At 44.0% G+C, this 26,982-nt stretch overlaps 1 protein-coding gene and 1 long non-coding RNA gene across 2 annotated transcripts in view; one reads left to right on the top strand and one right to left on the bottom strand.

Moving 5' to 3' along the window:
* Positions 1-26,982, top strand: part of LOC126048201 (uncharacterized) — a 566,030-nt gene that overhangs the window by 112,099 nt on the left and 426,949 nt on the right. The gene's annotated exons all lie outside the window — the stretch shown is intronic.
* Positions 13,563-26,982, bottom strand: part of CRYL1 (crystallin lambda 1) — a 62,315-nt gene continuing 48,895 nt past the window's right edge. Inside the window, exons 7-8 of the mRNA XM_049822840.1 lie at positions 17,794-17,900; positions 13,563-15,773 (exon numbers count right to left, since the gene is read on the bottom strand). Coding sequence (XP_049678797.1) covers positions 15,660-15,773; positions 17,794-17,900 — 221 coding nt within the window. The 3' untranslated portion in view covers positions 13,563-15,659. The remainder of the gene's footprint in view (positions 15,774-17,793; positions 17,901-26,982) is intronic.

Below are 26,982 nucleotides of genomic sequence, written 5' to 3'. Positions count from 1 at the left end.
GCCACAAGTGCCAGGCAGCAGATTTCAGGGAGGAGGAAAAATCCACTTATCATTCCCTCCCTGCCCTCCACCCATTCACTCGCTGCTCATCTAGATGGGGCTGAAAATAACAGCACGCAAGAGCAAGGGCAATAGGTGCAGGCAGCCCAGGTGGGAGGTCAGCGCACGCCGGAGTTCGGCTGGGATCACCAGCGTGGGTCACCCTGGCACGGCAGCAAATCGGCATGAGAAGGACCGGGAGAAGATAAGTGTTATCTTCACTCCTCTAACACAGAAGTGAGCATGTATTTGGTGTGATTTAATATATGCTAAGATCTCTGAGCGAATTAACTGGAGTGCTGGGCCCTGGTCTGGATGTGGTGCTTGCAGACCTGGACAAAGTGAGGAGCATTCAAGGAGCACAAGATTTAGGAGAAATATAGTCCAAGGGATTCAAAAGGAAAAACTGGGGAACTTGGCTCATTTAGCCCAAGAAAAGAATATTAGGAACAAAGTTGGAAACAATCCTCTAACACATGAAACCTTCTTGAGGAGATGATCATATTATATTATTTGTGGAGACAAAGACACGAAGAAATCAGTTTTCCTTCTGCAACAAAGAGCGTTTTGACTGGCTATTAGGGAACATTTCCAAGATGTACAAGGCGTGGAGTGTGGGGAGAGGCTGGAGGATCCCTTTCCAGAGAGATTTTTCAGGAGTCCTTAGACAAAACTCCCTGTGATGTTGCCCTGCGTCGAGGATGCCTGCAGGCAGGGGTCTGTCAGGGCTCCCTGGCAGGTGGGGGGTGCCTCAGTGCAGAGGGGGGACCCAGCAATCCGTCCGGGTACCTTCCTGGTTTACATTTCATCGCCTGAAACACGGCATTAAGTATTCTTGGCAAGAGTCGTAACTTGGCTTGAACAAGCATTTGATAAGATCCATAAAGCTAAACATGGATTACTATTCTATAAGAAAGTGTTGAACACCAAGTATGCCCCACTTTCTATGATCTAAACCATGTTACTTCTCTAAGTGCAATTCGTAACACATCTGGAGCCAACTATTTCCATCTACTTACAGACAATGTTAAATGAGATACTGTTTTAATTTCGCTGAGCCGGACGGATATAATACCCCAGGAAACAGTTTAAGTCTGCAAAAAAATAAAAAGGACAGCATGGGTTGCTAAGTGATAATAATTTGCAAAACATAAATACTTACACAAAGGAGGTGATTGATTCAGGACATTCTTTACATATCACCTTTATAATCTTTTCAGCTATCACCCATTATGTACCTTTATCTCACAGCATACTCTCTTTATTTGTCTTATAGCCAATTCTTTAAATCCGCGGGGCTTTTTCAATTTACCCAGCCTTCTGCCTGCTGCAGCCATCCTCACTCTGTGGAATAACACCCACAGACCCATCACACGCAGGATCGGACACATTTGCACTTTGACACCAAAGAATGGTTCTATGTACCAGTGTCTGTTCAACACAGGTGGCTGAGCCACATCTCCATTTGTCATCATCCACGGAGGAGTTAGTGGTGCAGAGTCCAGCTCCTGCAAACATGGCATCTACCTGTTCTTTATTAACTAACTCCTGCTGCCGCATGGCAACATTTTGCCCTTTGCCTTAGATGAAGACCTTGGAGATGAGAGGTTGTAAATCGAAGCTGGCAAAAACGTTGTTTGCAGGGTGATAGAGAGTGTGGTCACTAATTATGACTGCTACTTACACTGCATTACCTGCAGTGACCAAGGAACAGCATTCACATCTTCCATGGGAATACCTCTCTGTTGTGGTTTAACCCCAGCCAGCAACTAAGCACCACGCAGCCGCTCACTCACTCCTCCCCGCCCCTGGTGGGATGGGGAGGAGAATTGAAACAAGTAAAACTCGTGGGCTGAGATAAGAACAGTGTAATAATTGAAATTAAAAATAAAATATAATAATAATAGTAATGCAAAGGAAGATTACAAAAAGAGAGTGAAATATAACCCAAGAAAAGACAAGTGATGCACAGTGCAATTGATCATCACCTGTGGACCGATGCCCGAGCAGCGATCCATGCCCCCACGGCCAACTCCTCCCAGTTTATATACTGAGCATGACGTCCTGTGGTATGGAATATCCCTTTGGCTATTTTGGGTCAGCTGTTCCGGCTATGCTCCTTCCCAGCTTCTGGTACACCTGCTTGCTGGCAGAGCACGGGAAACTGAAAAATCCTTAACTTAGGATAAGCGCTACTTAGCAACAACTAAAACATCAGTGGGTTATCAACATCATTCTCACACTAAATCCAAAACGCAACACTATACCAGCTACTAGGAAGAAAATTGACTCTATCCCAGCCGAAACCAGGACAATCTCCCAGGCCCAAAATGCCAAATCTTTGCTCACAAAACTGGTGACAAGCACAGGAGCTCCGTAACTCCTTGGCTGCTATTAGTGCTTGACCTCAAACAGTGGTCTAAAGGTTTGCCAATTCTTGGAAAACTGTAATCACATAATTCTTTTTACAACAATGTTGTCTTCTGAGTGTCTGTATGATTTATTGCTTTCCCTCTAAGGTGTTGCATCCTGAAGGAGATGCCTCCTGCAAGGAATGAGCACAACCAGCCCGTGACACCCCCAGCTCCCTCCCTGGCTGTTAGGGTTGACTGGCTCTTCCTTGCTCACTCCTGCCTTTAAACTGATGTGAATTCCCTGACATCTGCTTTCACCAAGGCTTCTTTCAATACTGACTCCTAACGTATCCCCAAGGAAGCATGGAGGTGACCCTCCACAAAACCAGGAAAGTGCAGTAAAACCTGCCAGTCGGTACCTCTTTGCACTCTGCCTGGTTTTGGAGATCTTTTCTGATGTTTCAGTGGCCTTTTCCCACTAGTTGTACAGCCATGTCCTGCTCTGGAGCTGTTTCCCTCTTCTGTTCCCTCGCCTGTCACAGTCTCACTGTTGACACTGATCCCTCCTGACAGGCTCCCTGGTTATTTCAACACGCCAGTGCTTATGTTGGGATGGACTGTACAGTTTGGTCCTTCAACCGAGCGCTCCTTCCAAACTCCCTGCACCTTCACAGCATTTGTTTCCTTATGACTAGTGTTATTGACCTACATTCCTGTGTCTTGACTTTATTTCCCATTTCCTTCATGACTTCCCCTTTCTAAAAGGTATGAGTATCCACTCTGGGTGATTTCTTCATTACTTTGTGCAATGGTGATGTCTCAGCAGCCCTGGCTTATTCATACCTTTCTGGGAATTATTTTATTGTATTGCTTGCATAGCTTTACCATGTTTGCTTACATCTTTTTGCAAAGCCCACCACTATGCTATCTTGGATCATCTCCTTGAATATTTATCCTGTGGTTTACAGTGAGATTTATTTTTCATACAACCACCTGAAGTGCTACCAAAATATGTCTTTGGAAACCACCTTTTCAGAGTTAGCCTTTACTTATCGTGATCAAGTGTCACCCCACATATTTCTTGGTCTTCCTCTTGGTCTCTTTGTTAGATAAACTAATTGTTGGCTGCATGAACATTGGGTGTATGCTTATTTAAAGCATTAGGCAATGCTGTATATTTTAATTGTTTTAAATTTGCATGCTTACAGGGAGGAAGGATTTCTGATTTGTAGTAACTATAGCTGCATCATCTCCAAGAGATGTGTGTCTAACCTTCCCTAAAAGAACTCAAAGACCCTTGCAACTGCTCTAAATAGCTCCTTCAGTTGCTTAATTTACACTTAGGAAGACTTTTTTTAAAAATCTAAGCTGCGGATAAAACTCTCTTGATGCTTATATTTTCACCCAGAATTAACTTCATACAGTCTTGTAAAACCTTGAAAAATACTCTTTGAACTATTTCATAAGCAGTGAGCCCAAGAGTGTAGACAAGTATGTGAAGACGGTCTCCATGGCCACAGAAAGAAGCAAAGCCCGTGACCGAGCGGACAGTTATCAAATCTGAGCAAAATCGGGCCAAAATCATGGGCATCAGAAGGAGATGTGGAAGCAGGAGCAGCAGGTGATAAATCTGCTTGGCTTATCGCTGTCTTCGGGTGACAGGGGTTGGGTCCCCAGTCAGGCCTTTCTAACTTGCCATGCTCAGGGCTGAGGCCATGGCTTGAGGTGTCACCCTTGGACCGGGGTCCCGTGCAGCCCTTGCAGCGGTCCCCCCTGCCATCCCCAAACCGCTTCCCTGGGAGGGAGGATGACACAGACGGACACTGGCCTCCAGCGAGACCTGAACCGGGGGGAAAAACGGGAATGCAAAGTTGCAGTTGAGCAGTGAGCAGGCAGCTGAAAATTTCGGGAGACTGTAAGAGACCCCCAAACAGGCGTAGATTAAAAAAAAGTAAATAGATGGGGTAGCAGGGCAGGAAATGTAAAAGGCCACAAACGCAAAAAAAGGGCTGCTAGGAGAAGGGACACTGTGTATGAACAAATGGGGTGGGCCAGGACCGTTGCCCATCTTCCTGGGCAGTGAAGGGAGATGCTGACGTGGACCTGAGGATGACCCAGCGCAGCCTCCCTCCATCCCAGGGTGCGTTCGGGGCGTTATTCAGCCCTGTGCTGTCTGCTGTGCTGCCGATTAGATTATTGCCAAAGGTGAAAACACGCTGTCATAAAATTCTCCCTAATAAATCTGCCTTAATTAAGTCAGGTTGCAATTTAGTTGTGGAGACTATACTTTCTCCGCCCAGCTACTGTGGTTTTCCCAGGTATGTGAGCCGGGGATTTTAACCAAGGATGGAGTTTGCGCGACTGTAGCTGGTTCCATATCCAGGCCGAGAAAAAGACTCACAAAAGTAGAAGCATGTATTAAGCATTTCATAACTTCCCCACAAAGGAATAAAAAAGAGGAACAGGGGTTGCAGATTTGCTAAAAGTAGTTTTCTCCAGGGAAAATTGAAAGACATACCACAAAACCATGTGAAAATAATAGTTTGAATAACAGAAAGATTAAGGGTTCCCTGAGAAAACCACGTTTGGAAGGACAGTATTTGCCGAACAGGCCTGGAAACTAGCAAAAATGTATCTCATGGCAGGAGAATATAAAGAAAGAATATGAAGTGAGACCTGGAGGGAAGAGGGGCTCAGAGAAGGTGCACCAGTTAGAGTGACAAAAGCGAGGGCAGCGTGCAGCAGCCTGGTACATCCACCACACGCTCCACCTGCAGCGGGGTCTCTGCTGCTCAGGGGGGACGTCAGGAGTTGAAAAGGCAACTAACAGCAGCCAGAGGGGTGGAAGAGCTGCTCTGGGAGCCTAAAAAGGGGACATGATGTCCCCCATTACAGGGACCATGCTAGCCACCAGGGTCCTGCTTCTACCGCCCTGTGCCTTCTAGGTCCAAATATAAAAACCCTGTTGGTTTAAAAAGGCCTTCTGCCAATAACTTTGTTTTAAGGCTCACAGAGCGGTTGATCACCAATGATCTCAGCAGGCACTGAGTCGACAGATAAATACTGAGTCAGCCATAAAACAGGGAGCAGCTTCATCTTGGAACATATCATGAGATTAAATCAGAGAAGCCAAACATCACTGTCAACAGAGAGGATTAGGAAAAGTCTGCATTTGGCTCTCCACCGCCAGCAGCACATGGTGCTCTCCTGGGAGGAACGTGAGTCAGAGGAGTTGCTGCCAATGGGCAGCTGGGCTGTGTTTGGGGAACTGCAATGTGCTGATGGGGAATGACCAAAACAGGCCCTTGAGGCATCAACCATGATCAGGCAGGGTCCAGATGGCCAGAGGCTGGCGTTTGGATCCCATCTATCGAGTGAAAAAAAATCAGTAGTTGCCGCAAACTCAGTTTGCCTGTAGAGGATGGAATGGGAGGTTGGTACAATATCTGGGTAGCAATAAATCCCAATGTGTAGCTTTGAAATTGAAGATGATCCTCTGAGTGGCTGAGAAACATGAATAATAAAGAAAAAGGTCATCAGAATAGACTAATGTGGAAACAGGTGGATGGTAAATGGCAAATGGACAATTCAAAAGAAGGTTTAAAAGAAAGGAAAAAGAAGAAATATAACAAAGTGCAATATATAACCATATAGCTACGTGAGCGTGGAAATCATGCGAAGGATCATATATTAAAAAAGGGCTGGAAAATACAAGGTCCTGCTTCTGTCAGAGAAATTTCTTGAGGAAATGCACCCAAAAAGGAGGAGTTATGAGAAGCAACCAGATTCCAGTGCCACCACTGAAAATAAGCTCACTGAGTGTTACCAAAAGCGAGAGAGCGAGCTATGGACTTAATGCTGAATAAACCAGTCTTCCCATGGTAGCTGAGCTTCATTCAGTTCTGGTCTTTGTGCTTTCCTGCTATAAACAAGGTGATCATGTATAGTTCTAGAAGTCTCTCAACACTGCCTTAATTAGGTAGCTTCCAAATTATCTCTGTTGTTTATGCCATATTACTCATACATAAATCATGACCATGGTCATATTCAAGCCCTTCTTGTAGGCTCTAACACCCAGTGGTGATCACGTCTGCCTTTTAATATTCTAAGCCTTTGATAAGAGCACCTGAAGAAGGTCCTACAACTACACATGTCTTGGCAAAAGAGGCACATGCTGCCGATAAGACGAATATTTGTCTCATGGCAAGTCCTCAAGCTTTCCTCACACTGAAGTAAATGCCATCAGATGGGTGGCAGCTGGAGGTAACCTCCATCAGGGGAAATCAGAAAAGCTGCAGCAGGGACCACGGAACAGAGAGCTTGGACCAGCACAGCACTAGGGCAGATGGATCTCACTTAGCTTTTGCAGGTAAATTATCTTGGAAGGAAAGAATTGGTTTTACAGGTGAATGGTCCAAGCTTGTTAGCCTGGAAGACTGGTGAACGAGGATGAGCTGTTAACATCCATTTCCAGCTTGCAACAGGCTGTGGCTGGGCTTCCTCCGAGCTGGGCAGACTGGCCTATTTAAACGTTAAACCAAAACTCTTTTGCTACAGAAACAGGGCAGCAAGCCAGGCAGGATGTCGACACAGACTGGTCTGGCCTAAGAAATGGAACAAAACCCGGGATTGTGGGCAAGGCGACCCACATTGCATATTTACTAACCTGCACCAGCATGGCCAGGAGCCGGGTGTCGGAGGAAAGTCCTTTCGTTGACATTCAGGAAACTCATCGGCACGTTACAGGAGAGGTGGCAGCTGCAAATGACACTTTCTTTTGCTCTGCCTATGCACGGGGACAGGACTGCTAGCAGGGTGGACATGGCAGCGATTACCTGAGGCTACAGTCAGCGACCACCGCCTGGGCACGTGTTATGGCAGTAAGCGTGATGAGCTGGCAGGGCAGCGCTCTCCCGAGGTAGCACTCTGCAGAGGAAACTGGACCGTAATTTTTATGAGACTTGAAACCCAAAGCTCTATTCAGCCACAGTAAGCACTGTTCACACAGTGTACCGGGGCAATACTAACAAACACACACGTACCTCACTTTTACTGATGATTAAATACGATTGCATTAATCCCTGTCTAATAGTTTTCTTTTTAATAAACGATTCAGATACTAAGATCTGATTAAAACATAAGCTCAGGTTATTACTTAATGAAATATGTTTTTATTTGTAGTAATATAAATAATACCTGCATCTTGTTAGAAAATTTATATTTTATATTTTTCTCTGCTGTCATATCCTTATTTTTAATAGCTTTTGTTTTGTAAACAACAGACTAGAGAAGTATGATGTTGTCTCTTTCAGCAATTGAAGCTATATTCAGACTTTAAAAATTGTTCAGACTTCTGTAATCACCCTTTACCATGCACTGATACAGATTTTGATGGGGGGGGGAGGGGATGGGGGGAGATGATGTTTGTAATTAACTTTTCTTCCTAAAAAAGGAAAACTAAAAGCAAATGCAAGAAATGTTTCTGGTTTGCAGAATTACACAATGTGACTTCATGCTACTCCATAAACTTCTGTGTGATACGGATCAGGCACAGGCCACTGCCCATCCAGTTAAATTGCCTGGTTACACAACTCGCTATTCCCACAACCCTATATGTTTGAAATGGCACAATTACATCTTTCCATTACTGCATGGGTTTGAAATGACACTGCTGAAAAATATCAGAAAATCTGTTTTTGTGGTTGTAAGGTGTTCTGGAATGTGGAAAGCTCCGCACTTGGTCTGCCACCTTTGTGTTATAGTGGTAATTCCAATAATTTGTTTTTAACTGCACAGAAATACTTTCTATATTAGTACTATGAACTCAGTAGACAGATTGCACTGCATCACATTTTTAAGTAGAGCTTGAAAAGAAAATACAAGCTCCACAGCAACATAGCTGGGAGTAAAGTTGACCGGTATGGGAGTAAAGCTGACCGGTATCTTTGCTATACAAGTGCTGCTGCTGCTGCTGCGTGCAGGAGCAACGCACACGTTATGAACTTCTCTGTGCTACATGGAAATTGCCAAGATGTTCACTGAGGTAGCTGCTGGAGTGAAGCACAAGGCAGTGGTAAACCATTTCCACTGGTAGTGCCAGTTTTAATTTATGTGTAAATGATTATTGGGCAAGACAAGGGAAAAAAAAAAAAAACCACACAAAAAAAGATTTCTCATTCAGAAGAGCCAGTTATATCAAGGAAGTTCTTAGGAACTCCTGGCTAACTGACAACCTCATTTCTTCAGTAATACCAGAGTGACAGCGAGCATTTTCCAGCCTCAACACTTTCTCCCTGAGCTGCAAAAAAAATGCCTCCATTGTATTCCTTAGGAGTATTATCTGTTAAAGCCCACCAAGAACAAGCAACTGTGGTTTCATATGGGAACTACGTACTGTTACGGTACTGGAAAAATTAGTGCAAGGCCTGATGTTAAAATTTTAATACATCATGAATGCAAAGGAAGGTTTTCACAATGTTTTAACTTACAGAGGCTTTTTAATGTTTTTTTTGTTCAAAAACATCTCTGTTTGTTGTGCCAACACAGAGGCGTTGGACCCTTATGGAGGCCTTGAGCAGTACGTTAACGCTGTAACAGTAGTCATCATCTAGGCTTAAGATGAACAGATCAAACATCCAGTTTAGGGCAAATTTACAGCTCTATTTTACAGAATCTTTTTAAAAAGTAAGTTCAGCTTCTGCACAAAGCTCTCCGCATGCAAGTATGGGCTCTTGACCTTTCTGCGTTAGGCTACATTTTACTCATAGATAAAGGAAAACAAGTTTCTGGATGATTCTGCATTTTATACATCTCCGCTTCTTGCAAATACAGGTCTGAAATCCAAGTAGCTGGAAGAAGTCCACAAAGCCACGTATTAAAATCTCCATTCTACACTCAGGTTCAAGAAAAAAAATCTCATGCATGCTAAGTGCCATTTTATTCCAAGTGTCCCTCCATTTCAGTGTTTGGTGAAGGGCAATCCATCCTCGCTGAAGCCAAAAAAATTGTCAGAGAAGGAAAAATGCTGAGGGATGTGCAACCCCATGGAGCATTTCTTTGAATATACATTAAGGAAATAAGTCACGTTGTTTTCTAGCAAACTAGAAATCAAAGCAGTTTGATGTATTTCAAAAGTCCACCGAATTTTGTGGAAACAGTGCCCTTACCAACCGCTCTCCTTGAAATCCGCTGCACTCCCACAGGAGTGGTGCAGGCTTTTCCTCACAGCCATGACCAATTTTTGATGAGCTGTATACAAAAAACTGCTAGTCCAGCTGCATTTGTTCTCGGCTTCATTTGCAGCTGGCTTGCAGTCGGAGCCAGCTGAAACCATCCTCAGAGCATTTCACAACCACGTATCAGCCTGTGCAAACTGGAGCTTCAGAGCAAATTCTGGGGGTCAAACGTTCAAGGTTGCCCTGTTTTGCCTCAAAAGAGCACTCTAGCATCTTTTTTTCCCCAATTCTTAGGAAACTATTAATATGACAGCATTTGCTATTTAAATTGCTAGGTTCTTTTCTGACCTCCCGCGTATAAAAGAAGCGAGAGGTCTGTGTAGCCATGGCTCTATGCCTTATGGCATCACACGCAGCAGTGGAGGATGCAGGTACTCGTTCTTCCCCGTGGATAGCTTTGTATGGGCATAGCGGTGAGGAATCAACCCTTGCTACTGCTGTGCTCCCAGCCTTCGTAAGTATTAAGCTATGCAGCTAAATCTTGCCATTTGAATAATGCTTTTGTATGATTAAATGTACACATTCAAATGAATACACCGGATTTAAGCTCCTGTCTCTCTGCTATTCCTTATTATAAAAATCAGTATTTATCATTATTCATATATAAATATTAGCTTGTATTAGATGGTCAAATGACTCTTCCAAAATTAAAGTTGTACAATAAAAGAAAAAAACTCAGAAGGGAGAAGAAAGTTCCACCTGGAAAATGAACTATATGAAATAACAGCCAATGGGTAACCCTAAGCGGTGTGCTCTAGGCTGCATCACTACTGAACTCTGAATCACATGCTGAAGGAAGGAATTCCTTTCTCTTTCTGAAATCACAGAAAAGAACAGAAAGAAATCCTTGGCTGTTGGCTCGACACAAAGCCTGACCAAATCAAATGTGAGTTTTCCCCTGGGATGAGTTTTTGTCTCTCCATTCACTTTGACCAATTTGCATCAGCACGTGCACATGCACACGCGCGCACACGCACACACACAAAATGGGGAGAGGAGGGCTACCCTGCCAGCACGACGGGAGCTTGGGGCACTGGGAGCAGATGAGCCGGCAGCTAGAGCAAATGTATTCATTTACACTCTAACTAGATCCAAATTAATTTGTGAGACATTCCCTTTGGGCCTGATAGGCTGTTGAAAGCAAAAGACCATTTGTTTTTCCTACTGACACGTACACTAATTGCTAGGTTCACGTCTGCCAGGCTCCTCTTCTCGCGGAGGGCTCCTGTCCTCCCTATCCCTGTATCTGCAAGGGCACCACAGTTCTCAAAGACCTTTCTGTAACTCCATACCATGGCAATGAGTGTAACTACATAGGCACTGGCAGCATATCTCATCGTTCTTTTCAGAAACTGAGGCTGGTGATGATGTCTCAAAATGATTTTTTTCTGTTTTTATAACGAGCACCACAAGCACTATCCTGCTTCCCTAATGAAGCACAGTTCATTTTTTGCCTAAAAGATGGTGTAGATAGGATAATGCAATTTCTTAATACCATTCCGATTAGATAATATGGCAATCAGAAAATACTCACATTTTAACTTTCAAACTATTATCATGACTGAACAGAAGAATAACTACAGAATAAGGAAAGTAAATTCAGACGGCTGCTTTGCAAGCTGCAAACTACTTCCATTACACTCAGAGATTTAGGAAACAGAGATACTGGACTTCCCTCAGTGAAGCAGGTGAATATTTCCCTGCATCTGCCCTTTCTTCCTTATCTTGCACATAATAGGTGGTTTGATTTCCAACAGTATTAAATCAAAGGCTTTGGTATGAACACACTGGACTCTGCTTCCAGTAAGCAGCAGTAAGCAATAGTAAAGTACACATAATAAGGGAAATAATAAACATCAAATTGGTGAAACAGAGAGAAACACAGTGCAACAAAGACGGGGATTTAGAAAAGTCTATAGGTGTAACTTGATTAAAAATAATACAGAATTTTCAAATACACAATTGTGTAAAAAAGAAACCACATGATAAATTCTTCCAAAAATCTCATAGTTTACCATAAAATATTGAATGTTCAAGCAACTACTGCTTCTTCTCCTGACAATCAAACAAGATAAATATTTGACCACATCTGTGGTAGTTCTGCAGCTTTGTAGGACTGCTGCTGTTAATTCTGAAAGAGTCCTCATAAAATACCAGGTGCAATCCATCACAAGAAGCCTATTGCATTTGAGGAAAAAAAGTAACGGTATAAAAAGAGTAAGACAACTTTGAAGAAAATAATTAAACCAATTAGTTCAACAGAATTGGGATTTGTATCTTACAAGCAGTTCAGCTCTGACAAGTCCCTCCCCAGAACGGATTCTTCATTGTCCAATTAGCAAACCTATTAGCAGTTCTGTCCAAATTGTCAGCTAAATACCCTGGGAGAAGTTAGTGATGGACTATTATGAGAAGCCGAGAACCAAGAGGGAGAAGTAAAGGAAAAAAGTGAAAAGGGAGAGAGAGAGAGAGGGGAAACCCTCCCCTCCTGGCAAACCCTGCTCCTGCCAGCAGCCCCGAGCAGCGGAGATGCTGAATAAGGTGAATGCAGCATTTATCCATCACACCTCGCTGAATAAGGTGAATGCAGCATTTATCCGTCACCGGGAGGGGTGTCCCCTACGGACCAACAACATGAGATTTGTGGTGGCTCAGACTTTTCTGTAAGGAATTTTTTCTATGTGAAAAGTTGTGACAATTTAATGATATTTTGTTAATCTGCCCAGGAAGATGCAAGTAAAAACCCGAATGCAGATTTATTTACATCCAGTCACACCATCCTAAATTTCATGTACGATTTAGGTTAGAAAGTCCTCTCAACGTATGCGACAATTTAAACTTATTTATATACATTCTTTGGAGTTAATTGAGTTAAGCCAGAGCAACATTTCTGATACCGAACAGGCCAAAATCAAACAAAATTTGGCATCAGGCTAATGCAGGGCGGGAGGGAGCGCAGGAGGTCTCTGGCGGAACCTCCTGCTCCGAGCAGGCTCAGCTCTGAGGTCGGCCCAGGCCACTCAGGGCTTCATCCAGTCGAGACTCGAAAACCTCCAGGGACGGAGACCGCACCACCCCTGCGGGCAACCCGTGCCTCTGCCTGACGATGCTCATGGGGGAAAAACTGTCTCCTTTCATCCGGGCTGAAACTCTTGCGTTTCAACGTACGTCCATTGTCTCCATCTTCTCACCCAGCCCCAGCTGAAAGAGCCCGGCTCCATCTCCCCACGCACCTCCCCACGGACCGGCACCGGGGGCTGCTGTCATTCCCCCCTGAGGCCGTCTCTGCTCCAGGCTGGACAAGCCCAGCTCCCCCAGCCTCTCCTCGCAGGACCAGTGCTCCAGCCCGACCATCTCAGGGGCCTCCCCTACCATTTGTCCAGTGTCTGTCTTGTACTGGGAGCCCCAAGCTGGGCTCAGGATTCAGACACAGTCTAACGACTGATGAGTAAAGGGGATTAATTGTGAACAGGGTACAGGCCCCTGGGATGACCAGAGCCCATCTCATTCCTTTAGCTACCTTTTCCTAATGCTTTCCAGTAGTTGCATTCACCAACTAATAATTTTGTGTGCTTCAAATCCTAAGCAAATGTCAGCTAAAATACATTTTTTGTCAAGCATCTCCCCCCTAGCTTGTAGCTGTGAACCTGGGTGGGAACTGATGCCCCAAGGCGAGCTGTGGTGTATGCCAGACCCTGCGGAGGAGCTGGCACTCTCCAGAGTTCTTCTCCCCCCACAGAAAGTCATTCCCTCACGGCAGGGCCCCATGTCTGCAGCAAGTGGTCGCCAACACATGAACTACAGGAGAGTGCACGTTATTTCTTGCCTGTTTACCCCCACTGACTTCCACAAATTATTCTACCAGGGCACCAGTTTCTAAACACATGTTATGTAGCGCCACCACTAGAGTATCACACTGGAGTACAGAAGTTAGTACTTTCCTCATTAAAATATTTTATTCGTAAACAAATAATAAAGGTGGAGGCAAATATTTGATGACATGATCGAGTTTTAAAATATCTCAGCATAAACAGAAGCAATGCAAGCTAATTAGTTATGACAATGTCATATGCTCATAGCAAAACAGGTCTAATCCTGAAAGTATTTGGAACCTTCTATGGCCTTGTCTGAAATAAAAAAACCACAAGGAAATCAGCCCCATAATTAATTTACTATTGCTTAATAAGGCATCAGGAGTGAGGACTGACCTCCCCAACTTCAGATGTCTAAATGCGGGTTGAGCCAGTCACTGTGGCAGTAAAAAGCAGTAGAAGAAACTGACAATTTTAGGTCTATATTGGGATAAAATAAACTGAGCTTACAAATTTTCCTCTCTCTCTCTCTCCTGATTATAAAGGAGCATAGGACAACCTCTGCATTATGCCTCCCATCCCATGATTCACATTCAGAGATGTGTTCCTGGCCCATCATTTGTGTCAAGTGATACAATTTATCTTAGGTCTCTTTCACTGTGACCTAAGCAGAAATAAGTGGTATTGGTATGTTCACGCAAACATACCTGTTGTTCGGCTAAAAATGGTAACCAATTAAGTCTCAGCAACTCGTTTGTGTGCTGCACCCTCTGTGAAAAACAAGAGCATTAGGAAAATGACAGCTTAAAAACCTGCATCTGTGCTGTGACTGAAGTTACATGACCAGTTAGCACAAATTCAGAAATGCTTAACTGAAGCAGGGTGGGTGCAATGCACTGTTTCAAGTTATTCTATCTGCATAACTATAATGCCCCAAGGTTCCAGCTAAGATCAAAGTCCAACTATATTATAGGGTACATAAATTCATAGTAACACTTTGTCTGCCGTGGACCGAAACACGCCAGTGCAAGCAGCTGAGGATATTACTGCTTCCAGGTGTATCCTGCGGCCACGTATGGAGGAGGAGATGTGTCTCCTGTAGGAAGGGCAGCAGTAAAGCATAAAGGCTACGTCTACGCCACTGCATCTTTCCCTCTGTAGGGGAGCAAACCAGCAGATACCTGGGGTCCCTTCAGCTACGGCTGTTACATTCACTACATCTGAGTCCTAAAGGAGCAGTCCTTGCTTCAGATAATGTACAAAATAGACACGGCAACAGAGAGGTGAACTGGCTTCTCAAGATCACTCAGACCGTCATGGCATAGCCTGGAAGAAAGTCCAGACCGATACACTACACCATACTGTCTCCCAAACTAGCTATTAAATCAAAATCTCTTACTTCTCATAGACAAGTCTTAAAACGGGGCACATATTTATGCAGTAATGCCAACGGCCAGCATCAAACATCTCACCTAAGCTGGGGGCAAAGCCATGAGGTATCAAGTGCATGGTCTTAAAAGACTGAGCAGGTCTCTGGTAAGTCTTACAGAACCAGGGACAGGGGATGAGGGGGGGAATTCTGCTCTATTTACTCATATTTAGATCATCATACAGGTACAAAAGTGCCAAAGGGAGGAAAAGGAGGAGCAATTCTTTCCCCTACATTGTGGAACAGTTACAGGGATAAGGTGAAGTGACCCTTACTGCTGTTGAGGTCTCAACTCACTGGCCAGTGAATCTACTCTTTGCTCAATACAACCTTCTCCTATCTACAGTCAGTGCCTTACAAATTAACCTCGCTGTCACAGTGAGGGCTTATTTTCTCCAGTGACAAACAGCTAATGTTTGCCTATTTCAGATCCCTGCATAAGCAAATATTGTTCAAGCACTGAACTCCTAAGCAAGCTGAAAAATGCATTATTTAAAACATGATTGTGTTCCAGCATTGCACAATATTAATATTGCTAAAGCTACTTAATGATTAAACATCTAATGCATATATATAGTAATTTGACAAATTTTAACTGAACTTTTAAATAACTGGTTTCAGTTATTCATGAATTACATCACAACAATTTTGGACCAAGTGTTTCACTGGTCTCTATGTTTGTGCAGATCATTGGTTGCACATTCAGTCTCCTCTTCTGCATGACCAAAAATTTCCACTTTTTATGAATATCTGCTCTTCACTTGGTCTCTCCTGTTAGACAAGGTACACCTCAGTCAGATTTCATTTGATTTTTCAGTTTGGCAAGACCAGTGAGATATTCATCTCTCCGTTTTCTTCTGGCATCCAGGACTTTTGGAACAACCGGAATTTTTTCAGACATTGCCTGGAACAGAAAATTTAAGATGATTAAATCTCACTTTCCGAGTAAAGTTTCTCACCAGCATTATTTTCCTGCTTTTCCTGTGTCAGACCACCAAGTAATCATCCACGCAAACTGTAACTTAGTCTATCACAGGCAATAGGCCACTAATTCTTTACATGGGTGACTGGAAATGAGCTAACCTGTACGAGAAGAAAAGTGCTCCCACTTGGAGAAGGTTGGCCTGAATGTGGCAATGAAGGTGCCTACAGAAAGGATCAGCCTCTTCTCTCGGTTTGCCCCACACAGCCACTGTCTAGTCTCTTTGATAATAACCTTTTATTAAGTAGGAAGGAGGCAACCTGGTCATTTCTGTGGCTGAAAATGTGCTCTAAACTAAATTCCTCTGTGTGTGTATTTAAAACTGTGATCTCTCTTCTGGGTTCTAATAAATGTAATGAGGGATACCATGTTTATTAAAAACATTTTATCTTAGGAGTGCCAGTTATAATCAAAATGACAGGGGAAGACACATAACAAACCCAGAATTATGATTTTTGTTGTTTATTGGAATATGGGGGACAGGAAGTACAGTACTATTTGAGGAAACAAAGGTGGAAGTCTGAACAAGTTAGTACGCAAAAATGATATTTAAAACAAAACGGGGGAAAAAAAGAAGTATTTCTGAGTGCACAAATTTGTCTTAGAAGTGCAAGTTAAATGTATCACTGAAAGGAGAACAAGAGGTAGTAAGCTCTGGCCAGATAGCATATTGTACCAGATTTTCTTTCAAAGAAAAAAAGCTGTTTTGAGAATGCAGGTAGAGATTGCAAGGTCATCTTTGCCAAAATACCACCTGGGGTTTAAAAGGCAAGTGTTGAGAAACTGGGTAAAACCTGCTACCAATGACTAGCAAGCTGCAGTCACTCCAGAAAAAGAATCAGGGGGAGGGACAGAGGAGTAAGATAAGAAATGTTTAATGTTTTACTCTTAAGAGAGGATTCTTGCAAGTGCATCTTTGGCATTGAAGACTGAAGATAATAAAGGGACACAGAAACAGAGGCTGAAGCGGAATCCAGCCTTCTATAAAGAAAGCCAAACTGTTTTTATCAATTAAAAGCTTCTAATCGTGAATAACTCCACAATTATTATTGACCGTTATTATAAGCAGTCTGTGTTGTTTAAGCATAAAAGAATCTCTTTCCTTTCTAACATAGCTGATGTTGAAATTGCCTCAACATAAATAGGAACAAAGATGCTGTCTTCCAGATGGACTGCCTCCATATTTGGAATTAATCTCTGCCAGCTGATCAGGAACGATTCAACACCTACACGTGTTCTTTAGTGAAGCATTAAAAAAGGCAATTATGAAAAGGCAGAGTTAGGAAATGACAATACTTCAGTTAATTCCTACGGCCATACAAAATAGCCTATATAGCAAGTATAAACAAACTGTGGGCCTTGAAATGTTAACAGACAAACTAGGTCCCAATCCAGCATAGCACTTAAACACATCTTATCTTTAAACATGTAAGTAACCTTACTGGACTGCTCACATGCTTATTTGCACGCATTACAGACCGGAGCTCTAGTTTGTAAAGTATACAAACCCAAGAAAAACAACACCCAGAAGAAAAAAGCTCCAGGGTTTATGCAGGAAGATGGAGTAGAAGGAAGACACGGGGAGAAAAGTCATGTAGGAAAGGAAGCTTGGAGCTGTGCATATTATGGCAGAGGACACAGGACAGAAGTGGTAAGAAATAGCGTGGAGGATTTGTCAATAACCCATAGCTGCTAGCAGTTGACTCCTCTGTCTCATAATAAAGTTACTCAGCTGCTAAATCACTTTCCCTTGATGTATGTTAAAGTGCTTTGGAAAGGGACTTAAATGCATTCTGTCCTGATCTTTTCGCTTAAAGTACACATTCACACAAGAAATACAGACTAGATACCTCTAAGAGTAAACTGAAATGGTACAAATGTTAAAATAAAAGCCAACACTCTTTGTTCTGCATGTCACTGCATTTATCAACTCTGTATTTACCTGACTGATTTTCTGCTCAATTTCACCTGAAAATTCTGGAACTGGTCCAAAGGTGTTCAGAACAAGTCTCATACCTTCACGGTATCTTTCGCAATAATTTGAAATACCTAAAAATAAGAGCAAAAAATTACATCTCAACAGAAGTTCCTACTTAAGTTCAGAAAGGCTGCCTGTGCTTAAGCACTGTCTTAAATCAGAGTCCAAAAAAAGGTGTGCTCTTATGCCGAAGACACCTAATTGTCATAAAGAAAAAACGGACCCTATCCACCACATTTCCATTACGGTTCATAGAAAAATCATTTAGGACATGCCCTCATTGCAAAACCAATTGATGTTACATACCAGCAGGCAATGCTATGTGAGGGGTGTAGTACACAACCATGGCTATACTTGCACTTTGCTACTTGAGACCAGAAAGCTTCCCTGGCCACAAGGAGAGTGCTCTCACCTCTCCTCTCCTCCTGTTTGGTATATGTCGTATCAGTTGAAGCATTCCTGTTATTATTTTTATTGATTCACCTGGAGTGTATCAACAGCAACATGGCTCAGGGGGAAAGGGTCAAAGGCATGGAGACCCAGGTGGCCTCCAGTGAAGGAGAAAGGGTTAAGGAGGAACAGATGGATCTTGCAGATCAACACCTTGTACTGCAACTGGGGTTAGTGACGGATTTGGCTTTTATGACCACAGGACCCTCTTTGACAGTTGAGCACTGCTAGGGGGAGGCTGCATCCACCTGACAAAGTAGGGAAAAAGCATCTTTGCCAAAAACCTGGCCAATCTGCTGAGAAAAGCTTTATATTAGGAACACTGGAAAAGTGAGATTACAACCCGTAGTCAAGTGAGGAAGGGGTGTACCAGGGTGGAAAGAAAAGAGTACAGAGTAACAGGTACAAGAGAAACCTCAACAAAGTACAAAAAAAGGCAGAAGTCCACCTCTAGTTTATGAGCACGAATGTGTGCAGCCTGGGAAACAAGCAGGGGAAATAAAAGCTCCATGTGTGGTCACACAACTACAACATTGTTGGAGCAACTGAGGTGTGATGGGATGGCTCTCACAAGTGGAGTGCTGCAGGGAACAGATACACACTTCAGGAAAGAGGAGCAGGAAAGACAAGGAGGGGGTGTGCTATCTCTGTAAAGGAGCAGCTCAGATGTATGGAGCTATTCTATGGGATGGATGACTGGCTGGGTGAGAGCCTGTGGGTCAGCATCAGTGGAGAGGCCAGTAAAGGACAGCATCCTCCCAGGGCAAGAACAGTCCATCCTGATATTCAGGAAGACAAGTAAATGTATCAAGAGATTGCCTTGGATGAGCTCCAGTGCAAAAAGGCAGCATAAAGGAGGTGGAAACAGAGACAGGCTGTAAAGAAGAAATTTAAAAACACTGCCTAGGCAGGTAGGCATGGTGTTAGGAAAGCCAAAGCTCAGGTTCAGTTGAGACTTGCCAGGATGTCAAGGGCAACAAGAAGGACTTCTACTGTTACATTAGTAATAGAAGGCTGAACAAGAGAGCGTGGGCTTGTTGCTGAATGAGTGGGTGATTTAGTGACAGGAGGAACAGGTAAAGCAGAGTTCCTCATTGCTTTCTTTGCTTCAGTCTTCATTGACAAGTTCTCCTATACCTCTGTGCTTAGGGGTAGGGTTCAAGGAGGAGAAGAGTTAGCAGCAGCAGCAGACGATCCAGTCAGTGACTACCTGCAAGAACTCAGCCCCACCTGAGACCATGGGACACGACAGACTGTATCCAAGGTTATGAGAGAAATGGCCCGTGCCCTTGCAAGGCTGCTTTCTATCGTGTCTTAAAAACCATGCCAGTCAATGCATGAATGTCATCATTTGAGATCTCCAGATGACTGAAGGCAAATATTGCACCCATCTTCAGAGAAGGTCAAGAGAACAATCCAGGGTACTACAGGCCAATCAATCTCACTTCTGTCCCTGAGAAAATCCAGGAGCAAGTCCTCTTGAAACAAATTTCTGGGCACAGGAATAAGAAGAAAGTGATTGTGACAGTCAGCATGTAGTCACCAATGGGTACACCATGGTGTAAATCATGTCTGATTGACCTTGTTACCTTCTGTGATAAAATCACTGGATTTGTGGAAAATAGGAGAGGACTGGATATAATTTACCTCAACTTTATAAGGGCATTTGACACTGTCTCCCATGATATTCTTGTATCAAAGTTAGGACATTAAGGTCTACATGCTTGGACAACTAGACAGACAAAAAATGGGTTGGATACTCAGGCTCAGAGGTAGTAGTTAATTGGTTCTACTCTACCTGGAGGCCAGTAAAAGTGGAGTACTGCAGGAATCTATCCTAAGATCTGTACTGCTTAACAGCACTTGTTCATAAAGTTTGTGAATGACACCAAATTGGGCGGGGGTAGGAGGTGGAGGGGGATGGACCAGCTAATACATTGGAGGGCTGGGCTGCCCTTAGACAGGCTGGAGGAATGAGCCAATACAAAACCTTAAAAAATCTGACAAGGACAAATGCAAGAATCCTGCACCTTAGAAGGAAGAGCTCCTTGCAACAACACAGGCTTGTGAACCCCAAGAACTCCTGGTCGTGGTAGGCAGCAAGCTGAACGTGAACCAACAGTGTGCTCTGTGTTGTTGTGTTAACAACACAGCCAGCAGATTGAAGGAAGTGATTAACCCCCTTTACTCGGCACTCAGTAGGCTGCATCCAGAATACTGCATTCAGTTTGGGATTCCCCAGTACAAGAAAGACATTGACAAACTGCAGCAACTTCAGCAGAGGCCACCAGAATGGTAGGGCTTGGAGCACTTGCCCTGTGAGGAGAGGCTGGGGGAGCTAGGCTTGTTCAGCCTGGAGCAGAAAGGACTTCGAGGGCGACCTAACAGCAGCTCCCCAGTGCCTCAAGGGAGATCACCGAGTAGACGGAGACAGGCTCTTTACAGCTGTTGCATGGCAGGAGGACAAGAGACAATAGGCATAATTTGAAACGAGAGGTTCAGACTGGATACTCAACCACTAGCACAGGTTGCCCACAGAGGTTGTGCAGTCTCTGGGGGTTTTCAAGACTGGATGAAACCCTGAGCAGCTTGGTCTGACCTCAGAGCTGACCCTGCTGTGAACATCTTAAAAACCATGTGGTCAGAGAACCTGAGAACCAGCTAACTGGTAATAATGGGTAAAATGGCAGTCAAGTAGACCTTGGCTGAATTGCAAAAAGGTCGAGCTTCCATCAGCTCCAGTAGGAATTTCAAAAAAATTATTGTTGAGGCACTAGAGAGGAACTGGAATGATAAATGCACCAAAAAAGAGAAATCGGTCATTTAGCCAGACATATACGTCTAGTAGACTTTTTAGTGCTATTAACTACTACATAATCAAGAAAGGATAAGGCAGCCTTCCCCACTGTACCTCAATCAAGGAGTCATGAGCTGCACCACAACACTAAATGAGCAATGCTTGTCTGGCAGTAAGCAAGCCAACGCGATCAAAAATGTGATTATCCTGATGAACACCCTAGATCTGAGAAGGGAAGTTCTGGATAGCCACTAAAAGCTTGTAACGATCTTCCTTTCCTGAGAACCTTAGAGACTGAAGAATTTGCATCCTTAACTCTTTTTATTAGCTAATTATCAAAGCAAAGAGGAGAAAGATGCAGAAGAGAAAGGCAAGCAGTTACCATCACCAACTCTTTCACAAAGACTCAGGAGATCGTACAGACCAAGAAGCATGAACCTGAAGTGCTCATGGTCTTATCCAACCACAAAATGCCGGAAATGTAAGTGGGGTGGCCTGACTACCACACAGAAGAATGCAACTCAGGTCAAGAGTCATTAAGCAGTCTCTTTTCCTGAACAGCTTGTAGACAGTTCCCTGGAATGCAATACTATGTGATATCAAATACCATGGAAGTCACACCTGTCTAACCCTAAATGGTTGAGGTTGAAAGGTGGATAAATGAATGAAAACCTCTGACTACTGGCAGCTATGAATCATAAACTACAACACTTACACTGCTTAACACGCCTGAAATCACTGAAGTACAGGTTTTCCAAAAGGCCTCTGAGGTCAGTAAGAGTATGGAGAACACTCTTGTTTCTGGACCAAAGACAGAAGAAATTTCAATGCACAAATGCTCAAGGAAGTATTCAATTTCCTTTAAGAAATTAGCACCCTGAAGTCATGATGATGATCAGATAAACAACTGAAAGGACAGAACGGGAGAACATGTCCATTGCATGAGAGCCATGTGGAGAGATTTGAGAGTATTCAACTCTCTTAAAAAATGGACTAGAAACATTCTCCAGCATCAGAAGAAAGGAGGCTGTGAGAAAACCAGCAGCCTTGTTAAGTAGCTTGAACCTCTATGTGGTGCCAGGAGTGTGCCAATCAGCATTTAGTCGGCCTGTTCTCTGGTGTTATCTACCCATGGAGCGTATGTGTTTCTAGAACACACTCCAGCATGTTCTGGCCTTCTCCAACACAAAAAGGGAGGTCAGCTGGTCATAAAGGTATACTGGTGCTCTCATTATATGTAAATTTAGTATTTTGCTCACTTTTGATTGACGCACAGCCAGAAACCTTCAAATTACCCAGTGGGCTCCAAAATATCACTGGCAGGAAGTGAGATTCGGGAAGAGAAGCATTACTGTGGGATTGGGAACAGGCTGTGATATGATTCTGTCTCTTCACTGAGGGAATAAACAGACACCATTCGCCTCCATAAACACTCTGGAAAGGACCACTGGTTATCAGGGTTTACTGGCCATACCCTGTCATTAGCCTAAGTGCTTGCCTATTACATCTTAACAGCTGGGCTCACAGACTTTGGCACCTGAAGCCAACCCAGATCAACCCACAGGGGATATACTATCCACATGAGTAATCTTGGGAACCCAAGACAATTCTGCATGGGACTTGTGCACCAATCACAAGAGGTTGTTCTTTACATTTCACCTTGCTCACGTGAGCTTTTTCTTCTAACAGTGAGGAGTCTGAGCAAAAAGTTTGCCCCCACATCACGCAACATCATGCGTGAAGTTCCCAGATGTAGAAGTAGAAATGACTGAGGCTGAAGAGTGCAGAACTATGTGGACTTGGGTACACTTGCTAACTCACTGCTGCTGGCAGCAGCTGTTGCCAGCTGGACAATCACAAAATCAAAAATGGCAATTCAGTGAAATACGGCAATTCAGTGAAATATGGCAATTCAAGCAAATCCACACGAGCAACTGGCGATGGAAGGAATACTAAACAGAGCAGTGTCTGTTACCAGTTATTCTGGTGCTTATCCAGCTGACACAGGCCTGTGACACCTAGACCAGTGCCAAATAGTTTGGGTTTGGTACTTTTCCAAAAGTACCAAGGGGTACTTTTCAAAAGTACCTGAGGGGAACCTCTCAACCACCTGGTAAGCTTGTGTAATAATACCATAGATCCGAGTAGTTTTGATTTTGGTACAGTCGGGAGAAGGTAGAAGAGAAGACTGTGCCAGAAATCTTTTTCACAAGTCTCGATCTAAAGAGATAACATTAGTATCTTGGGAAAGCTGAGTGCTTGGATGTGGCTGATACATTTACCTCTCTGTTGTGGTTTAACCCCAGCCAGCAACTAAGCACCACGCAGCCGCTCACTCACTGCCCCCCCCCACCCAGTGGGATGGGGGAGAAAATTGGGAAAAGAAGTAAAACTCGTAGGCTGAGATAAGAACGGTTTAATAGAACAGAAAAGAAGAAACTAATAATGGTAATGATAACACTAATAAAATGACAACAGTAATAATAAAAGGACTGGAATATACAAATGATGCACAGTGCAACTGCTAACCACCTGCTGATCGATGCCCAGTTAGTCCCTGAGCAGCAATCCCCCCAGCCCCCACTCCTCCCAGCTTATATACTGGGCATGGCATCACATGGTATGGAATACGCCGTTGGCGAGTGTGGGTCAGCTGCCCGTGCTGTGTCCTGTGCCAACTTCTTGTGCCCCTCCAGCTTTCTTGCTGGCTGGGGATGAGAAGCTGAAAAATCCTTGACTTTAGACTAAACACTACTGAGCAACAACTGAAAACATCAGTGCGTTATCAACATTCTCCTCATACTGAACTCAAAACATAGCACTGTACCAGCTAGTAGGAAGACAGTTAACTCTATCCCAGCTGAAACCAGGACACTGGTCAATGTGAATTCCTGAGCTGGAGATGGCCTTCAAAGCTCGCTCAGCCAGCTAGTCCTGGCAATTGAGCTCCTACTGGCAGCTCGTCTACAGCCTAAATGAATCAGAACAATTTCTGGGTGGGTGTAGCTCACCAATGCAACAGAGACATGCCAAATGCAGGTTGGGTAATACAATTCACTCACTGCATGCAATGTGTGAATGAAAAGAAGCCTTATGCAAGGTCAGCAAAATAGGAAAAGTTAAGAAAAAAAGTTATGGGTCTAGAGAAGAGCAGCAGTATTAGTATAGCTGATCTCAACATTGTTGCCTTAAAGGGTAATAGTACAGGTTCTTTTGGATTGCAGGTGATAAATACACTGTCTGCAAAGCACATGCGAATATTGAACACAGCATGCAAAATCAAAAAAGAAAGCGACTCTACATATAGAGATTTCTAAGTTTCCTGGGGAAGCACTTGGTACAGCCGAGTGTTTGAATCTCACCCAATAGGTGTCCCTATGGGGGGACAGGACAGAGCCAGGGCAGCGATGTCCTTCTGACTTGTCTATGATGGTATCTTCCCTAACAGTCATAGAATCATAGAATCATTTAGGTTCGAAAAGACCTTCAAGATCATTGAGCCCAACCATTAACCATGCCCACTAAACCATGTCCTGAAGTACCCTGTCCACTCGCTTTTTGAATACCTCCAGGGATGGTGACTCAACTACTTCCCTGGGGAGCCCATGCCAATGTTTGACAACCCTCTCAGTAAAGAAATTTTTCCTAATATCTAATCTAAATCTCCCTTGCCTCAACTTGAGGCCATTTCCTCTTGTCCTATCTCCAGCCACCTGACAGAAGAGACCAGCACCCACCTCACTACAGCCTCCTTTCAGGTAGTTGTAGAGAGCGATAAGGTCTCTCCTGAGTCTCCTCTTCTCCAGGCTAAACAACCCCAGTTCCCTCAGCTGTTCCGCATCAGACTTGTGCTCCAGGCCCCTTGCCAGCTTGGTTGCCCTTCTCTGGACACGCTCCAGCGCCTCAGTGTCTTTCCTGTAGTGAGGGGCCCAAAACTGAACACAGGACTCGAGGTGCGGCCTCACCAGTGCCCAGTACAGGGGAACAACCACCTCCCTGCTCCTGCTGGCCACACTATTTCTGATACAGGCCAGGATACCGTTGGCCTTCTTGGCCACCTGGGCACACTGCTGGCTCATATTCAGCCGGCTGTCGACCAACACCTCCAGGTCCTTTTCCTCCAGGCAGCTTTCCACCACTCTTCCCCAAGCCTGTAGTGCTGCATGGGGTTGGTGTGACCCAGGTGCAGGACCTGGCACTTGGCCTTGTTGAACCTCATCCAATTGGCCTCAGCCCATCGATCCAGCCTGTCCAGATCCCTTTGTAGAGCCTCCCTACCCTCAAGCAGATCAACCCTGCCTCCCAGCTTGGTCATCTGCAAACTTGCTAAGGTTGCACTCAATCCCCTCATCCAAATCATCGATAAAGATATTAAACAGAACAGGACCCAACACCGAGCCCTGGGGAACACCACTTGTGACCTGCCGCCAACTGGATTTCACCCCATTCACCACGACCCTCTGGGCTTGGCCATCCAGCCAGTTTTTCACCCAGTGAAGAGTGCACCCATCCAGGCCACGAGACGCCAGTTTCTCAAGGAGTATGCCATGAGAGACAGTGTCAAAGGCAAAGTCTTCCTCTTTTGGGGTCTTTTTATACTATTTTCCCTTTACATGGAGCTTGAGTGACTCTAGTCATACATACCTTTACTTTGATTGGTATAAAGTTCTCTCGCTTTGCTTTTAAAGGTATGTGCTAGAACAGATTCAGAGCGCATGCTCCATGGGGGTGGTGGTTGCACCTTGGAGGTGGGTAGCTTTTGGGATGGAGGTGTGTTTTGGTATTATAATGATATTATAATGAGCAAAGTTCACCCAAAGGACATGATGTTTGTTACATGTCAGTTCCCCAGAACTGGGCACATGTGATATAAATCATAAGTAGGGCATTAGGTTGACAGAACCCCCATTATTTTACTTCCTTGCTCCAGTGGATCCAATGCAGGGACCAGTTGTTCTTGTTCCTCTTTTTCCAGTTCCCTATCCCTGCAATCACAGAGCCTGGCCACGGCGTCTCCACTCCGCTCCACCCTCCGTGTTACTTTTCAGAGTCAGCACACCAAGCTGCCCTGGTGACACTAACATCTAAAGTTGCAGGTTACGTTGCTTAGGGAACTACCATGGAACTGATTCTTTACGTGTCCACTGTATTCCACCCCGGAGGTTGACCTTCCCTTGACAGGGGTGAGGGGTTCATATTGATAAGTCACTTTCAGTAATCATTCCACAAACATTGTGGCTGAAATGGCAACATGCAGGCATGCTTGCAAGCAGGGGGTGGACACTGCAAAATCTTTCAAGTCTCAAGTTAGGGAAATACACCAGAATTAGTATAAAAACTTAGAATATACACATGATCTCACTCAAAGATTAAAAAAATAATAATTTCAAAATAGCTAACTCAGGATAGCACTCTGTCGTGGCTTAAGGCCACCCAGCACCTACACACCAGGCAGCTGCTCACTCACTCACCCACCCACCTCCCAGTAGGATGGGGAGGAGAATTGGAAAAAAAAAGTAAAACTTGTGGGTTGAGATAAGAACAATTTAACAACTAAAGTAAAATAAAATGTAATACTAACAATAATAAAATATAGTAATAATTGTAATGAAAATGAGTTTAATAAAATAAAATTAAAACCCCACACAATCCAAGAAAAGACAAGGGATGCACAATGCAATTGCTCACCACCCGCTGACCAATGCCCGAGCAGCGATCCGTCCCTCCCAGCCAACTCCCTCCAGTTTATATACTGAGCATGACGTCCTACGGTATGGAATATCCCTTTGGATATTTTGCGTCAGCTGTCTCAGTTTCGCTCCCTCCCAGCTTCTTGTACACCTGCTTGCTGGCAGATCATGGGAAACTGAAAAATCCTTAACTTAGGATAAGCGCTACTCAGCAAC

This window comes from Accipiter gentilis, chromosome 19 (genome assembly GCF_929443795.1).
Source record: "Accipiter gentilis chromosome 19, bAccGen1.1, whole genome shotgun sequence".
NCBI lineage: Eukaryota > Metazoa > Chordata > Aves > Accipitriformes > Accipitridae > Astur > Astur gentilis.
The sequence above is the reverse complement of the archived record's forward strand: the minus strand, read 5'-3'. Positions and strand labels throughout refer to the sequence as shown.